Source organism: Panthera onca, chromosome E2, assembly GCF_046562875.1.
Source record: "Panthera onca isolate mPanOnc1 chromosome E2, mPanOnc1 haplotype 2, whole genome shotgun sequence".
In the NCBI taxonomy this organism is placed as follows: Eukaryota; Metazoa; Chordata; class Mammalia; order Carnivora; family Felidae; genus Panthera; species Panthera onca.
In genome coordinates this window covers 44,628,993-44,647,622 of record NC_138353.1, presented here as the reverse complement: position 1 = coordinate 44,647,622, position 18,630 = coordinate 44,628,993, and the positions used below count along the sequence as shown (strand labels likewise).

Below are 18,630 nucleotides of genomic sequence, written 5' to 3'. Positions count from 1 at the left end.
TTAATTTACTTAGTTTTTGCAATAGCCCTAAGAGGTTTTGCTTTTGTTTCTACTTTATAAATAAGGAGATTGAGAAATGGAGAGGTTAAATGGCATGTGTAGGAACCAGAACTCCACTCAGGTGGGCAAACTCAAGAGCTTATGCTTTTATTAATTTATTTTTATTTTAGAGAGAGAGACAGAGAGAGAGACTGAGCACAAGTGGGGGAGAGGGGCAGAGGGAAAGAAAGAATCTTAAGCAGGCTTCACGCTCAGAGTGGAGCCTGATGCGGGGTTCGATCCCACAACCCTGGGATCATGACCTGAGCCAAAATCAAGAGTCAGATGCTCAACTGACTGAGCCACCCAGGTACCCTGAACCCAGGCTTTTAAAAACTGTATTCTATTGCCTCCGTAGAAGCAGGGACGATGGCGCCATGCAATAGAGCACAGGGGTAGCAATCAATACCTCTTCTTGAGAACAAGATCATTAAGTGTTGCGGTTGAGAAACTGTAGCTACTTTTATCAGAGTCCCTGTTGTGTCCTGAGCAGGGATAAATGATGTTCCAATTCTGTTACAGGCCTGATTACATGGCTGCTGAGAATGTGTTTGCTCCTTACAATATGAGAGAGTATTACTCTCACCAGCTTGGAGTAAAGCGGGACAACCACCTCCCTTGCTGTGGACACTGTACCTTGAATTATGTAAGCCAGGTTGCAGCCACTTACAGTCCCATCGTCACATCAGTGTTTTGCCCACAAAGGCAGTTTTTTGGACCCAAGTATTTTTGACATTTATACTTAATAAATTTCATTTGGTTATCACTCCTTTCCAGTGCTGTTGAAGTCAATAAATGTCAAAAGACATTTTTTTTTTTTTAAAGCAGGTTTCACACCCAGTGGAGTCCAATGAGGGGCTTGAACTCATGACTGTGAAATCAAGATCTAAGATCTAAAATCTAAGATCAAGATCTAAGATCAAGAGTTGGATGCTTAAGACTGAGCCACTGAGGCACCCCCCAGAAGACAACTTTTAAATACATATAGAACAATGGCAGCATTGTTAAGAAATATATAGCCTCCTAAAATGACAACTCATGTATGTGTATACATTTGGGTATGTTAAAAATTGAGTCACCTTCACAGAATCAACAGGCAAAGTCTATATATGATAAGAAGATATAAGCATACTGTTGAAAGCAGGGCTTCTTAAGCTTCAGTTATTTATAGATCAAATTCATGATATCCATGTTCCATCTGTATTAGTATTTAATATTTGTCTTTAATGTCACATTTCCCCACAGTCTAGTAGGTGGATATATGTTTTTCTAACACACAAAGACATATATGTCTACTCACGTAACATTTTGAATACCACTAGTGACATGTTATACATACATTTTGGTAAACACCAACTGATACATGTGGAAATAACAGACGAAAGAACAAAAAGAGAATGCCCCTGGGTGTGGGAGTGAGGCTGAGGGCTGGGGAGATCTGGTTTTCAGCAAAAGCACCTTTATGCTACATGATTTGCTACCACACTAGATGCTACGACACTGCCTGGCAAAACAGGAGGCACAAAGTAATTGCTCCAAATCCAACTATATTTCATACCTTTTCCTAATGATTTTATAATTTCGGCCATAGGCTCATGCTGCTCAACACTGACATTCACGGATATGAATTCATTCACAAAGTCTGAGGAAAAAACGACAGTTACTCACCGCAAAATGAAAACTTTCAATGTTTTATTTCTGACTGCAGCTGTTTACAGAAATATAGTTGCGAGTATACAAATGTTCCAATAGAAGCAAAATATCTTTTTAATATTTAACAAGTTATCACAGATAGCTAAAAACATAGATGCAAATGAAATTCCCCCAGAGAACAAACTGAAAATATCTGGTGTCAGTGCTCTGAAATCTCAACTATGAAAGCCATATACACAAAAATGTAATCCTTATTTCATTGCAGGACAATGGAAGAAGGCAGTTCAGTGGTTGATCAGTGTGCTCAAGCAAATAAAATTAAATTAAAAATTTTTAATGGCAGAATGGTAGCTAAACCACTTGAGAATGGGTTAATGAAATATGTGCAATATGTTAAATTAAAAGACTAATAAAAGAAGTGAATAAAACTCAGTAAAATTGTCCAAAAAGAGTAGCAACTACTTGGAGCTTATCAATTAGAAGGAAACAAGGCAAGCAGATACATTCATTAGCTCAAAAGAAATTAACTCAATGTCACTGGAATCAGTTTGTAGCTACTAAAGTCATAAACCCTTCAGTGCAGGACAGTTCTTCATTGGACTCATTAGTTTGATTCCAAAGCCACCCTCAAACATCTGAGACGGTGTGTGTGTGTGTATGTATATGTGTGTGCGTGTTGTCCTGAGGTTCATTAGGTAAAATAATAAGCGAACTCTATAAACTATTTCACACCAAATTTCTTCTGGGGAAGAAAAAGAACAGGGATAATATGGCTAAACATGGGGCTTCTAAAAGAGACACTACAAGTTGGAGTCAAATAGAACCGTGATAGAATTCTTTGGGCACAGGAATACATTATGCAATCAACTGGAGAAGAAGGGAAAGGGAACAAGAAAGGAGGAATGTACCTAGAGCATCTCCCCACAGTTTGCCTATGTGTTGCCAGCACCAAGGTTTGTAGAGTAAGCCACTTACACTTCCACTGCTAGTGTTAAGAAAAGACAGCAGTGGTGATTTTTATAAAGTGAATATACAATTATTTTTAATTTGAATGTGCATTTTTCTTCCATGAGTTAATTGATTGGTGATTTGTAAACAGTGGAAGGAAGATTACAGCAATTATGGAGGTACTAAATTACACACAAAATTAAAATGAACAAATAAATCTACTTATCTTGTTATATTTACCATGAGGCATATAATTGGGAAGGGAGAAATGCCCAGATTAATAATGCACTGTCTTGTCCAATATTTATTTTAGTAAATAATGCGTGTCTGAAGCGTAAGTTCCGAGGATAGCTATATCTCTACTGCATCAGTTCTCATACAAACCAAGCTACTTTTAAATAAGTTTTATTGATTTAAAAAAGAAATTAAATAAGGTGCTATGTTGACCTGGCCAGCCATCTTATTTAATATCTCAGATACAAATATAAATACAAGGAATGATGTTCCGAGAGTTGGTCTAGCCAGACCAAAATTGTGGTCTGCTGGTAAAGTAAGAGGCAATGAAAAGAAAGCTTGTGTTATCACTGCCCACAAGGTACCCATTTTATGGATAAACAGGAGACTGTAGCACCCGTCAATTGTTTCAGCTACTTAAATGTCATAACAATTAAAAGAAATATAGAAGATTGCACCTATATATTTAAATCAGTCATTTAATGTAAACTTTTTAGTAAATGGTAGGAAAATGCCAAACTAAGTTAACTGAATTATCAATAACTAGACTAAGTGTATATGTATATAAAATATACTATATTTCTATAGGCAGTACTAAGAATAACTTATCATTGCCAATAAATGATTACGGATAACCAGGTTAAGCTGAATTTACATAAAGAACAATATATAACTATTTGTATGAGTAGGGGGAAAAACCTTTCTAGATCTTACTGTATACCATTTACACCAGTGGTTTTCACGCTTGAGCATACATCAGAATTACCTGGAGGGCTTGTTAAAACACAGATTGCTAGGCCCCATTCCAAAGTTTCTGATTCAGTATGTCTATGATAGGGCTCCAGAATGTGCATTTCTACCTAGTTCCCAAGTGATACTGATGCTGGCTGGTGGGCTGAGGACCATATTTTGAAAACCACTGGTTACACTCTATATGTAAAAAACTATACACTACAATGTTCTCACAGACAAAACACAAAATACTGGAAGAGGGCTGATTTTAATTAAGTCTCAAACATATACATTAGCAAGCTGAACATTAATATTTCTAAACTGGTTTGCTGAAGTGTAATCATTTCTCCACATAGTCAATTACATTTCAAAGTCTTAACTCCTACGATACAGTCATTTTAGAAAATATTCACAGAACACTTACACCAAGCTGACTATCCAAAATAAAAAGGGATACAAATAGTTAAGATGTATTCATTAAGAAGGAATCATCACTATACAGCATTCTTGACTTCTTTGGAATGATTAAAGTGCATAATATCATTAGGGTATTAAGAATATTGCATAAAAGCCTGCAGTTTTCAGTGCCACTAAGTCAAAGAAATACCCAGGGGGGAAAGCAGCTCTATCCCAAAGCTACCGCTGTGATGCCCTCTCTTTCAGCACCACCACTGCAGCCAGGAGCCAGGAAAGAGGCAAAATAACAAAACCAGAGGGACAGTCAATCCAACTGTATCTTGTTGAAAGGAATTATTACCTTTGTTCTAGAGGGATTCCAATATAACTTCTTCATTTTCTTTGACACTATTTTTCATAGAGATTACAAAGGTTCTGATAGGCAAGAAGTGCACTACGACGAATTCCATGGCATTGTCTAGTTAGAAAAATGGACTTTACCAGGTTTTATCTAAATTTTGTGTCAGTGATTTATTTTTATCTAAGTAAGATGAGAGAAGATGTTTTAAATACTTCCTTCCTGAAATTTAACTACAAACATTTGTGTGCATGGAGTCTCGCAGACAATAAAATTTTCATTAGCGTTCAGATAAGACCTATCATTAGTTGGTCGAGATGAAGTCAAATTTAGATAATTTATATAAAGCCTCAACACTGTAACTCTAATGTTTATTTTATTTTTCAGAGACAGAGTGCCAGCAGGGGAGGGACAGAGAGAGAGAGAGGGAGTCACAGAATCCGAAGCAGGCTTCAGGCTCTGAGCTGCAGCACAGAGCCCGATGGAGGGCTTGATCTTATGAACTGTGAGATCATGACCTGAGCCACAGTTGGCACTTAAGCGACTGGGCCACCCAGGTGCCCCTAGTTCTATAATCTATTATTTACCCTCCCCCAAAGGAATAATTCTAGCAATGTATCTCTCTGTTACTCTTATGCCAAAGGGAGAGACTTATGAAGTTGTTTTCTCTGGTGATAGAAAAATGGAGAAAAGAATGCTAAATGAAATAACTGAAAGATGGGGCCTACTGAAATAATTTATTTGTTTTTGGCAATAGTGAAAAATGAAATTACAAGAAAGGGGCACTATTATGGTAGAAAGGCACTTTTCCATATGCATTTAGTCTAGATATAAAATATTAATTAAAAATTTTTTTTCTGAAAGAGAAAGTGGAGTAAAAATAGAATTTTATTAATGAATGAGGCTAGAATGGCATGAAAATAAATGGGAATTAAAGAATTAATTAGAGTACTGAGGCAATTCACAAATGATACTATAGGAATTACTCTGATATTTACTGCATTATGAACATTATGTCCACGATTTAGCTCTAGTGACACAAATAAGCGGAGGAGAAAACCTCTTTTTAATATGGATATACCTAACTTAGTAGGGAATGTGCTCTGAGTTTTTTTCCTAATAGAGCTGCTGAACTATACAGTCTTTGTCTTCATGGAGTCCCTCCAAATAAGCAAGGTGTGCAGACAGAACATGGCTGTACTGGTTAGGGATGAAGCCTGTGGTCATAACTTTTTTGTCAAAAAAGTTTTCTGAAACTTTTTGAAACTAAAGCTAACAGACCTCATCAAGTTTTCAATTAATTAGAAAAAAAATTAACAAATCTTAGAACAGAAATTTTCATCAGAATGATGAATAATTCTCAAATTACTCCTAGTGAGTATTTATAAGTCACGTTTGAGACTTTGATTATTAAAGCATTTAATCCTGGTTTTTAATTATTGATCTGTCTAAACAGATTTCACTCTTCTAAAACAAGTGTCTAAAACAGTTTAGATGGCCAAAAAGAATTATTACTTTAGTTCTAGGGGGACTCAGATAGAACTTTTTTCTCATTTGCTTTGACATTATTTTTCCTAGGCAGATTAACTGAGGTTCTGATGGATAAGAAATGCACTATAATGAAATTCTCAACTACAGCATAGACAAAATTACCACAAAAAGAAAGGAAGAAAGGGGGGTCCCTCATTAATTCTGCTTTTCATAATAAATAAAGCCCTTTAAAAACCTGTTCCAGAGAGTCTGGCAAAAACTGATTTGCATTGGCTGCTCTAATTACAAAGGTAACATGATAAAGCTCTGAGGCAAATATGATTTCTAGTTGTCTTCTCCCCTGTTGGTGTGGATATATCATGGAATGACAATAAGGAATAACACACACATACACACACACACACACACAGAAAGATAAGCTCCAAGCATTAAGGTGATTTGCTAAAGCAAGAGCAACTGAATATAACAATATAAAGGACTAAAAAAAGGTTCAGAGTTTATTTAGGTCCTTCTGCCATAAATAAATTTAATAAATTGTTGCTTCCAAGGCCTTTGCTGGCTCATGGAGTCTCTCTCATAGATCGCTATTATTTGTAACATTAATCTGGAAATTGTATTATTAGCACACGTATCAACCACTGACCACTGAGCTAACTCTTTAGTAAGAAGACAAATGTCTTTTGTAACCAAATAGTCAGAATGCTGTACTTAACAGTGACCTTTAGGGGTAGGGAACATTTAACGATGTTAAAAAAAATATCCATCATTATTGAATAAGAATGTGGTAGCATAGCACAGCCCTTGTATAAATAACCACAAAATTTATGAAAATAAAATTTGGGTTTTCTGCCTCCATCCAATCAAGCCACTACAGTTCAGGTGTATGTTCTGTTCTAAACTTAGATACTATAAAACAGAAAATTGGTCCCTGGTAACTTGGCATTGGCGATCAGCATTTTACGATGATAAGCCTCTTGCGAAACAACAGAACAGAAGTCAGCACACAAGCCAGTCTTCTTGCCACCACTTCATCCACAGAGCAGTGCTAAGAAACATTCTAGTTGAAACTTGGTGAGCAAATAGACTTCCTGAGTCTCCTGTGTAATCTCTTAGAAAAAAAGTCAGAAAACTCAGAAATAAACTTACAGTATTTTATTTCTACTTCTTATTTTTATACCTGCTGGGTAAGCTCTTTATACCTCTTTATACCTCTGCAGTTAGAGTTTTACATGTTAAAACTGAAGCACTGGATTGTGTGGCTGGTCCTTCTCATAACCTGAACTATATTGGGTAATTTTCCCTGATGCGGTGGGGAGAGATGATCTATTGAGGAAATGCTTTTGGTTCAGAGAATCTATAAAGTAGCTCTGGATATTACAAGATGGGGAAAACGTTATTAAAATTACAAACATGGTTTGTGGGTTTTTTTAGTGTTATTATAAATAAAAGGCATAGAATACAGAAAGCCAATTAATAATAACAATAACAACAATAAAATATTAAATATATAGTGAGCAAAGACTGAATGGCTCATTCTCATGAAACACCATCTGACACAATTGCCTGATGGGTTTCCTTACTCTAACATTTTGCTGAGTGAAAGATCCAGCAAACACACAGTAAGCTGCCTTTAGCCCACTAATAACATCAAGGAACTGCCTGATGGAATGGCCACAGATGAACAGGTCATTTGTTTCAAAAGATACTTAAATACTCAATAAAGACATAACAAACCCCCCCTCACTGTTATCAGACGCCACGTTGTGGTAGAACATCAGACAAACTCACAAATTTACCACAAAAATGTGTGGCAAAAAAAGAATAGTTTATATATATGTATATATATAAATTTCTATATTTATGCCAATGTACTCACTCAGTACAAATAGCAAAATAGTATACCATTTCCTAAATACAAAATATAGCTTTCCAAAAAAATGAAACACACATTAGATATAAACCATCCAAAACTTGAACGATTGAAAACTGTATTCAAAAGTAAATGACCCAGAGTAGGTCTCTTTCTGAAAAGTTCCCTTCATATCGGCAAGAAGCCTGTACTACTGAAAACGTAATTCAATGCCTCTCAATCAGAGAGAGAAAGAAAGAAAGGGTCAGGGTGGAGGGAAGAATATATAAGAACAAAGAGAAAAAACAAATTAGGAGAAGAGCACATTCAAAGAACTAAGGAGGACCACAAAAAGGGGGAAAAAAATCTGGCTGCATAAACAAAACCAACACCACAATTCCACAAAGTTCAACTAAATGTATAGGATAGAAAACAAATTAAAAAAAAAAAAAAAAAAAAACACAACAGAAAAGTAGCCTTCAACAAATAATTAACAGGCTATTTTTTTTGTACACTTAATAAAAATAAATGAAACAGACATGAATACCAAAACATCTTATCTACATATAGAAGCCACACACAATTTGGCCTTAAACTGTATAAACAGCTTTCTACATGCCAAAAGGAAAACGAGACGTAAGCACGTGCCCAAACGACAGGTTGTCGTGAGAAGCAGGCATCCCGTGGGTGGCAAGAACACCCAAAACTGTGTAACTAATGCTACAACTGCAACTGCAAATTCTGGAGTGTGTAATTTTGCTCTCTAGAGACGTAACACAATTTAATTCTTCATTTTAAGTCAATGATATGACCCTGTAAAGCCTAAGGCTTGTGGGAACCATCAGATAAGTGACCACTTCAAACTGTAAAGCACTGAGGTGACAAGTGAATTACACTCACTGCAGTTTAGGGAGAAGTGATGTTTCAAGAAATTTTAGTTTGCTTTTTTTTTTTTTTTTTTTTTAATTAAAATGTACACTGTTTCCTATTAGAGGGAAAAATTTGAAGACTTCAGGACAGCACCGTTCATGGGGAAAAAAATGCATTGTTTCTTGTTTCTCAGGAATCAGCTCCCCTCACTCCTAAAAGAGTGGCCCCCCACCCTGCCTGTGCTGCAGGAGTTGCTGGGTTACCCCAGACCAAAGCGGCCTTTTCCTTTAAGTTGCTACAGGGTCACAAAGCTCGTAGTATATTACTAATTGTCTAAAATAAAGTGAAGAAGAGGGGGAAAATAATAAAAATGAACATAAAAAGGGAACACCGGTCCAAGACGGGGATAAGAAGAAAACAGACTGAAGGTGCTCTGTCAGTTTTAACTGCTATAGGAGGATATCAGAACACAATTTACCATGTATTAACCCCTTCATTTTTTTGATAGAGCAAGATAATTATTCTTCTCTGCACAGGTATGGCTAAAACCCTTAATAGAAACACAGAGAATGAACAACTCTCTGGAAAATAAAATCAATAACATTTCAGCTGTTCCTAGATTGTGTGTTGTCTGCCTTTGTAACAAAGAGGCCTCTTATCTGTGTAGAGCTCTTACTACAGTTAACTTGTCAGAATGTTACCCCTTCAGTTTCTCCATAAAAACTGAAAAAAGATTCCTTCATTTTGGCCAATAGCTGTGCTATTTATATTGGAAAACCACAGCCTTACTTTTAGTTACTATTTGAACTTTCCTTTTTCAAAAGCCATTACTTGACTAAAACAATGCAGGTAAGAAAATATGAATGAAGAACAAAAGTAAACATGACAATATGAATTATTTTCTAATAGCAATAATAACTGAGCAGTCCAGCTTTTGAATTTGAACTATACTTTCAAAGGAATAGCGCCTAGGAAAATAGCAACAATTAATTCTGTCAGCTGGAAACTCAAATAGATTCTCAGTCATCACTGTTATTAGGAATATAAAATATGAAGATGTTAACAACGGTGGCTAATCACTGCAACAGGCAGCACAGGTGTGCTCTTTTGCAGTAAGAGTAAAATCTATCCATTTACTCAATCACAGTTTTTCATACTTTGTTTTGTTTTTAAAGTAACAGTTCAAAAATCCTCATGGAATCACATGATCTCAGGACATCTTGGAATCAGAATTTTCTTCATGGAATTTCTAAAAAAGAAGAAGAAGTTGAATATAACTCACTAAGGAGGGAACAAAATTACAAATTTCCTGCTACCCTGAAAGATTCCAAAGTATATTACAATACTATAAATGATACTGCATCATATTATACTTCCACACACTTTTCTGACTCAGTATTTATTTCTTGAGGAAGGGAGAAATAAGACTTAATTATATCCAATCAATCGTACATTGATCAGGTGTTCTGTCATTCCGTGGTGAAGAAACTTAGAACCAAAAGGATTGCCTAGTATCAATACTATGACCACAAGCTATCATCCAGAATAATTTATTCAAATTTAAAAAGTATCATCTTACATTTTATTTTGAGAGAGAGAGAGAGAGAGAGGCAGAGAGAGAGAGAGGGGAGGGAATCTCAAGCAGGTCCCACTCTGTCAGCACAGAGCCTGATATGGGGCTCGATCTCACAAGCCCGTGAGATCATGACCCGAGCTAAAATCAAGAGATGGACCACCCAAGTGTCCCTAAAAATACCATCTTGTGAGAAAGCCGTATTTCAAAAGAGTAGGGTCTAAAAAGTGTTATTACTTAAACCTAAATCTGATAAGAATAATAAAATTTATTGATGCTTTTCAATAAAAAAGAAACCAAAATGCAATACTTACTTATCCAGTTAAAAGGTGCCAGTCAAGTTGTTCCCTTGGTTTTGCAATGAAACAAGCAAATCAATCTTTTCAATGTTCTGGTTGGTGTTTATAGAGGACGTTAGTGAAGAACTCTCTGGCATTTGCTGAGAAAGAAGTGTTGTCACAGGTGGCTGGCCCTCATTCTGTGGTTGGCCTGGCTGACTTATGGCCATCAACTGATCTGGCAATGTAGCTGGTCCAGAAGTTAAAAGCTGACTACAGTCTGCAGAGATATTTAAAATAGAGAAGCTACTTGATTAGTTACTTTCTGTTAAGGTTCATAAGAAGATATTTATTAGTTGTTGGGGGAAATTCACTATTGTGTTTACTCAATATAGAACTAGAAGTGAGGCAACTGATAGCCCTCCAAAACGGTTTTTACCGAACAGTACTGGAATTCATCCCAGGTTTACTCAAAGCAGTATAAAAATACAACTTTGCTTAGTTGGCATCATAAGTCAGTCCTACATGCTTTCCTTGGTATGTAAACATTAACGATGGGTTAACCTCCTTGGAAACTACTTACTTTAATTGGCAGAGATATTTTCTGTCATTCTTACTTCATTTTCAAGTTTACAGCTTAAAATGGTAAACACATTCATTTATATTCATTACCACGTTTAGTCCTCCCAATATCCTTTTCAAGTATATAATTATTACCACCATTTAGATGTGGAAATTGAACCTTCTGCAGGTCAAATAACTTCTCTAAGATCTCACAGTATGTAAGTGGTATGGCTGGGATTGAACTCAGTTCTGACTACAATCTGTGTTCTTAAAACCACCGTGTTTTGCTTCCTTTTAATAAGAGTAAGAATTTGACCATCTCAGCCACTAACATTTAAGAAATAAATTTAGAGTTTCTTACTATTTTGAATGCCAAATAAGAACATTCCTGAAGTCTGTTGAGATGAGCCAGGAGAATTCTGTAGTTGGTTCATTGTGCCTCCAGTAGTGTTGTGAAATAAAGTAGCCTGTGGTTGAGGTGAAGATGTGGCTCCTTGGATTCCAGGCATATTGTTCTGAGGGGAATAAAGAGGAGACTGCTGCATGTCTTGTTGGTTCATACTGGTCTGCAAAGCAGACATGGATGCTGGAGAGAGGAACAGTGTTACTTGCTGCTCTTGAGAACTGGGTGACCCTTGGACTAACTGAATCTGAGGAGAGCTATGGAACAAGGAAGTCTGTGGCGACTCAGACTGGGTAGGACCTGGGTTCTGAAGAGAGGAAACTGTAGGCTGGTTCTGAAATTGCATGGGCTGCTGCTCTTGGTTCATGGGGGCCATATTATTTTGTTGGTGAAAGATGGACTGATTCTGTTGCTCCTGGTTAGCCAGCGCGTTTGGACTTGGGTTGAATATCATGTTTGGCGGTGGCTGCTTCTGAGATGCCATTGTAGCCATGGTGTTCTGATTACTGAATAAAATGCTCTGCTGTTGTTGCTGTTGCTGCTGCTGCTGCTGCTGCTGTTGCTGCTGCTGCTGTTCCTGGGATGGAGAGTTACTCTGGATAGCAACCATTGAGTGCTGTGACTGGAAAATTGTTCCTTGTTGGTTTTGAGGCATTGGATTTGGAGGAAGGGAGCCCAGGGACACCTGAGGCTGAAATATACCCTGCTGGGAGGGTTGGGCCTGTTCCTGGGAAAGCATAGGGGTCTGGATGTGTGATATTGGAGCCTGCTGTTGAAAAGCAGCTTGCTGCTCAGTGTTAGATGTGGACTGAAGCGGAGAAATTGAGTTCTGAGCTGCAAAAAATGAAATCTGTTCTTCTTGGGCTACGGTGTTACTTTGAAGATTATTCATTGGACTCTGGGAAAGAAAGATGTTGGCTGACTGCTGGTCTTGAGGAACAGAAGAGCCCTGTAGCACAGCCATGGTACTTTGCGAGTGAAACATCGGAGGCTGCATTTGTTCCGAGGACGTTGTAGAAGTCTGACTGTGAACGATAGGACTTGGGCTATGAAAAATAGAACCTTGAGTTTCCTGGGAAAGGTTCTGAGCATCAGCAATAGGATTTTGGGGATGAAAAAGTGGAGCCTGTGAATGAGAAGACTGCTGCAAAAAATTCCCAGATTGGAGGGACATCATCTCATTACTTTGCTGGAATAAACCATTACCTTGTTGCTGAGTACCATTATTCTGAACACCCATCATACTTTTCGTAGATGAGAAAAGGTTTACTTGAGGTTGACTGTCCCCACTATGTTGCATCTGGACCATGGTCTGAAAGACACTGTTCTGAATCTGCTTGGCTTGTGCTCCAGTCTCTTCTCCATCTCCTGAACTTGATGTCTGAAACATGGTAGTGCCAGGGGTGGCAACCTGCTGCGTGGTGGTTGTAGTAGTTTCATTTCCAGAAACTGCAGGGGGAGAAGAGAACAATTCGCACTGCATTTGCATGTCCTCGTTGGTAGATAATGCGCTCATCATGTGAGAGGTCTGCTGGTAAACTGGAGATTGCTGAAGGTTTCCATTTGCTGAAGCCGGTGAAGGAAATAACTCCGACTGAATCTGGGCAGCTGCCTGACAGATACTCTGTTGCATCTCCATCACCATTGCAGCCGATGATTCCATCACTTGCTGCTGCTGCTGTTGCTGTTGCTGATTGGACAATGTGTTTTCGCTCTGTGGGTGAACACTTTCGGCTCTTCCAGCTATTAAATTATCTGGTCTAGTATGGACTGTTGGCTCCGTTGAGGAGAACATTCCAGGGCTTACGCTGTTTTGAATTTGACTGACTTGTTGAAAAATGTCTGCGCTAAGCTGTTCTTGAACATTCTCATTACCATCTGGAGCAGAAAACAAAACTGAAGATAACTGTTGTTGTGCCTCTAAAACTTGCTGGACCAAGTCAACATTTCCACTGCTGCCACTAGCAGTACTGCCCGTAAAACTTCCGGCTTGCAAATGCTGAATCGTATTCTGTAGCTGACTCACGCTGTTTGGGGATGGGAAAATATTTGATGACATCTGCTGCTGTAAAGTCTGTGCTTGTTCTTGTAGTGGTGACTGCTGCTGTTGCTGGGATGACTCAGTCAGGTGTGACAAATTAACCACTGTGCCATCAGATTGTAATACTTCTCTGGACTGAGTGTCTCTTGTCTGAAATGGTGTAGCCGGCTGCAGCAGTGCATCACTGTTGGGCAGCTGACTAGAAGCAGAGACTGCTGGAAAGGTACCAGGCTGTGAAATGTCCTGTGTCTGGATAGTTGTCAGGGTGTCTGGGTTGTAGGTCTTGGGCTGAATCTGCTGCTGCTTTTCATTTTCAGAAGGTAAGTGGGAAGATGATGATGATGAAAAAGACCCATTTCCTGCTATGTTAGAGATATTTTCTAATGTTTGTTGAGTTGATCCAACTGTCTTTGTAGTCTAAAAAATAAAAATCCCCAAATAATATGTGTATATAAACATTAAATTAGCTCATATGACACTTCAAAAATTATTATTCTAAAAACACACATATATGCAGGACCAATTTCTACTCTACATTATTCTGTTGGAAAACAGGTGCAAGATTGATTCTCAGGGATACCATGACATCTGACTGTCATCAGGATATCTTTTTTTCTTAAGTTTATTTATTTATTTTGAGAGAGAGTGAGTACGTGAGCAGAGGAGGGCCAGAGAGAGAATCCCGCTGTCAGTGCAGAGCCTGATGCATGACTCGAACCCATGAACTATGAGATCATGACCTGAAACGAAATCAAGAGGGGTGCTCAACCAACTGAGCCACTCAGGTGCCCCTCTTTTTAACAAATGTTGTAAGTGAAGACAGCCAAACAAAAAACTAGAATAATCAGTTATTGATATGCTTAGGACAGGAAGAACACATTAATAGTAAATTTTAAAGTATCTCCATTTTGTGGATCATTGGTAGAATTATAGGGGGGAAAGTTATAAGTGAGAAAGGGAAAGAGACTTATAGAAAAAGACTGGGGGAAAAAAAGGAAATAAAAAACATCTCCAATTCTGAAAATACTAAACCTATACTGTCATTAATGCCCTACATCCCACAGGTACAGCTAACATTAATTCCTTCCTTACCAAAATATATATTAGAAGTCACTTTGCAGACTATTTTATTGGTTGGTAAAAGTATTCACTCTGAAAAGCAAAACTCATTAACTGCAACCAAAGAGAAACACATGTGAAAGAAACAGGAAAAGTAAAAAGCATAAACATGGGGAAAGGTAATCAAACTATTAAAAATATAGCAATTTTTATAACAGATTAAGATGTAGAGCACTTATCAATGCAGCTTACCTTAAAAATAGGGGAAGATCTTTTTTCTGTTACTTCCATTGGAGTAACATCTTCACTCTTAATCATACTGCTTGATATGAGTGGAGTGATCAGAGCACTGGGAAGAATATTTACCTTATCTAAGTTACAACCAGTAGTTTTCATTGCTGTACACACACAAAAAAAAAAGAAAGAAGGTTTAAAATCATCAACTATTTCATTCTATAATATATTGACTTAGTCATGATTTAAATGTCTTTTTTTTTTTTTTTTAAGGGAGAGAGAGAAAGTGTGCGAGCAGGGGAGAGGGGAACGGGGTGGGGAGGAGAGAGATGGAGAGGGAGAGAGAAAGAAAGAGAGAGAGAGAGAGAGAGAGAGAGAGAAAATGAATCTTTAAAAAAAAATTTTTTTTTAATGTTTATTTCTGAGAGAGAGACAGAGCGTGAGCGGGGAGGGGCAGAGAGAGAAGGAGACACATAATATGAAGCAGGCTCCAGGCTCCGAGCTGTAAGCGCAGAGCCCGATGAGGGGCTCAAACTCACGAACTGTGAGATCATGATCTGAGCCGAAGTCAGACACTCAACTGACTGAGCCACCCAGGCACCCGGAGAGAATGAATTTTAAACAGGCTTCACACTCAGCACCTATCACAGGGCTTGATCCCAAAACCCTGTGATCATGACCTGAGCTGAAATCAAGAGTCGGAAGCTCAAGTGACTGAGCCACCTGGGCGCCCCTAAATGTCTATTTTTTGATGCTATGCTGGTAGCATGAAATATAAAACTGGTGTATCAAAATGTGTCCTCCCTTTTTTGAAGCAGTAGTGGCTTGAGGCCTCCTGATATGAGCCAGGTTAGATAACAACAAGCTTAAGCAGTTCAGTTATCGAGCTATATGCCTCAGGGCCCTTTCGAGGTACTATGAATTGCACTAATCAACACAGCCACAGTAAATTGTAGGATACAGCTTAGAAATCTCCAGGTAAAAGCTACTCAATCACAACTCTCCTCTTAGCATATGGCTGCCCAGCAGCATAAAATCAAAACTTCGTAAGGGCCATAGGATTGTTGGAACATTTCTCTCAACAAAACTCAAGTGTCTCATTAACATATACCACCAAGTAACCAGACAGACTTTGCTTTTCTATATTAATGTCTTAGAAAACATGTATTTGCTAAGTTCTTTTAGACAGGACTTAAATTTTTTTCTTTTCAGAAATTTAAGAATTATTTTAGGTTTACCAATTAAATCTCCAAAGCAAAACCAGCAAGTATTTTCTATTTCCCTCTCCTTCATTCTGCAGGAATAGTTACAGATTTACACTACGGAGACATAATATATAGCAGATAACGTAGGTTTTACCATTTTGGCATATCTACTTTTCCTCCTTGATTCCTTTTCTTTCTTTTTTTATCTCAAGTCTGCACTACTGGCATTTAGTGGAGCCTACTGATACCACAAATGATAGTCCTCTGAACTGAACATCTAGCCAAATTCTGAATCTAAGTGTTTACCACTACTTTGAAACCCTGTGGAGACACATACAAATTCCCCAGAAGGCATAGCTGTTAAACTCCTTAGTTTGATATTGAGAAGAAATACCAGCTACAGAGAGGATTTTAAAGTGGCATATGGTATATGACCAGGATGGCTATCTTTGTAAATATTTTGATTTACAAATATCTGAAATTTTCTTGTCTTACTTCAGCTGGTCTCACAGCTAATTGGCTAGAAACAACTCCTGTGGAAATAGATTATATTGAGGGAGGGGAAAGTGCTCATTTAATTTTTCATATTCTACACTTTATTACTCTGAGAAATGGATCATTTACTCAAGAATTCTCAGGCCTATTTTCACCTAGATTCTAACAATACCAATACAATTCAATTCATAATCCAATTTTGACTGAGACAAAACTAAAGATCACGCACAAGGCAGGCATTTATTTTATTTATTTTTTTTTTTTTTAAATTTATTTTTTGGGACAGAGAGAGACAGAGCATGAACGGGGGAGGGGCAGAGAGAGAGGGAGACACAGAATCGGAAACAGGCTCCAGGCTCCGAGCCATCAGCCCAGAGCCCGACGCGGGGCTCGAACTCACGGACCGCGAGATCATGACCTGGCTGAAGTCGGACGCTTAACCGACTGCGCCACCCAGGCGCCCCAAGGCAGGCATTTAAAAGTATTCTAGGCCCATCTCGGGGCGCCTGGGTGGCTCAGTCGGTTAAGCGTTGGACTCCGGCTCAAGTCGTGATCTCGCAGTCCGTGAGTTCGAACCCCGCGTCGGGCTCTGTGCTGACAGCTCAGAGCCTGGAGCCTGTTTCAGATTCTGTGTCTCCCTCTCTCTGACCCCTCCCCATTCATGCTCTATCTCCCTCTGTCTCAAAAATAAATAAAGGTTAAAAAAAATTAAAAAAAAAAAAAAAAAGTATTCTAGGCCCATCTCAAAGGACAGTTTGAAAGACCACTGGTAATGTCCTAAGTTGATCCTATAATGTTCAACTATCCTTTTTTTTTTTTTTTTGATGTTTATTTACTTTTGAGAGAGAGAGAAAGAGAGTGAGGAAGGGGCAGAGAAAGAGGGGTATGAGGATCTGAAGCAGGCTCCATGCTGACAGCAAAGAGCCTGATGCGGGGCTCAAACCTGCGAACCAAGAGATCATGACCTGAGCTGAAGTCGGACGCTTAACCGAATGAGTCACCCAGACGCCCCTTCAACTGCTATTTCTGCTTTTTAGTTCTAGTAGAATATGAGCGCCATGAAGGCAGATTTTGTTGTTGTTGCGTGGTGCATAGTAGGTAACCAATAAACATTTGCTGAATTAATGAAGCAATGAATAATCTTACTTTACTTTTGTCATAGTTTAGTTTGTTGTGGACTGTTTGGTTAATGATACAGTGTAATGTTGCAAATTTTCATTATAATATTTCTGGCCTAAAAAGTTTAACATCTAAAGACAAATTTATATTACAATTCAATTAGAAACTATATAAAAATTCACTGACAAGTAAATGCACCACCTACAGTTAAATCGATCTGTACATGATTTTTGCCCAAATTTATTTAGAGAGTAATTCTTTCTTAAAAAATGTTATTTTGAGACACACATACATACAAGTGGGGAAGGGAAGAGAGTGAAGGAGTGAGGGGGAGAGGGAGAGAGAGAGAGAGAGAGAGAGAGAGAGAGAGAATCCCAAGCAGGCTCTGTGCTGAGCGTGGAGCCTGACTCAGGGCTTGATCTCACAACCCTGATATCATGACCTGAGCCAAAATCAAGAGTTGGATGCTTAACCAACTGAGCCACCCAGGAACCTCTGGAGAATAATTCTTATTATCAGAGTTTCCCCCCCCCCCCCCTTTTGGAAAGTGAGAATGGGTGGAATAAGTTGAGCAAGAGTCTTTAACTCCTCTAAGGAGACTACTGATAGGCAGGTCTATTGGTATAGACAAACAAGAAAAGGACAATTTGTCTAATGTCCACCCAAAGATACGAATCTTTCTATAGCCACAGGCACGAAGTCTTTCTATGGCCAATAACCATTTAGTTTTCTGACACTTATTCTGGTTTGCTTATTGTTTTAGCTATGTATGAACTACAGCTAGAATCTTGCTGGTGCTACTCACAAGAATGGAAGGTGCTTCCCTGAGCTCCCTGGTGTAGGTGGTGAGGGATGCTGGATCTGCATAAAGGGAAAGAGTTCTCCTGGTATGCTCTCTGGTCTCCTGATACTAATGGGCTTCCCATTCTATCCCTGCTGGTGCTGCTGGAGATAGGGAAGCGCTTATGTGGGCTACTTCTGCCACTGGTTGGAAGGTCAAAAACTTCAAGGTCAGGGTGGGTTCCCGGCCATTGGATGAGAGTTTGGGACACCCTGGATCTGTTTCACTTTCTGCCATTGGACTGCCTT

The 18,630-nt window shown here is 38.4% G+C and overlaps 1 protein-coding gene across 15 annotated transcripts in view; it reads right to left on the bottom strand.

Annotated features, from left to right (window-relative positions):
- Window positions 1-1,714: 1,714 nt before the first annotated feature.
- The window catches only part of NFAT5 (nuclear factor of activated T cells 5), a 118,253-nt gene continuing 101,337 nt past the window's right edge, over window positions 1,715-18,630 (bottom strand). For all 15 annotated transcript variants that reach the window (XM_060650286.2, XM_060650287.2, XM_060650288.2 and 12 more), the window contains 4 exons: window positions 14,741-14,886; window positions 11,347-13,846; window positions 10,458-10,701; window positions 1,715-9,819 (listed from right to left, as the gene is read on the bottom strand). In XM_060650286.2, coding sequence (XP_060506269.1) covers window positions 10,466-10,701; window positions 11,347-13,846; window positions 14,741-14,886 — 2,882 coding nt within the window. In that variant the 3' untranslated portion in view covers window positions 1,715-9,819; window positions 10,458-10,465. The remainder of the gene's footprint in view (window positions 9,820-10,457; window positions 10,702-11,346; window positions 13,847-14,740; window positions 14,887-18,630) is intronic.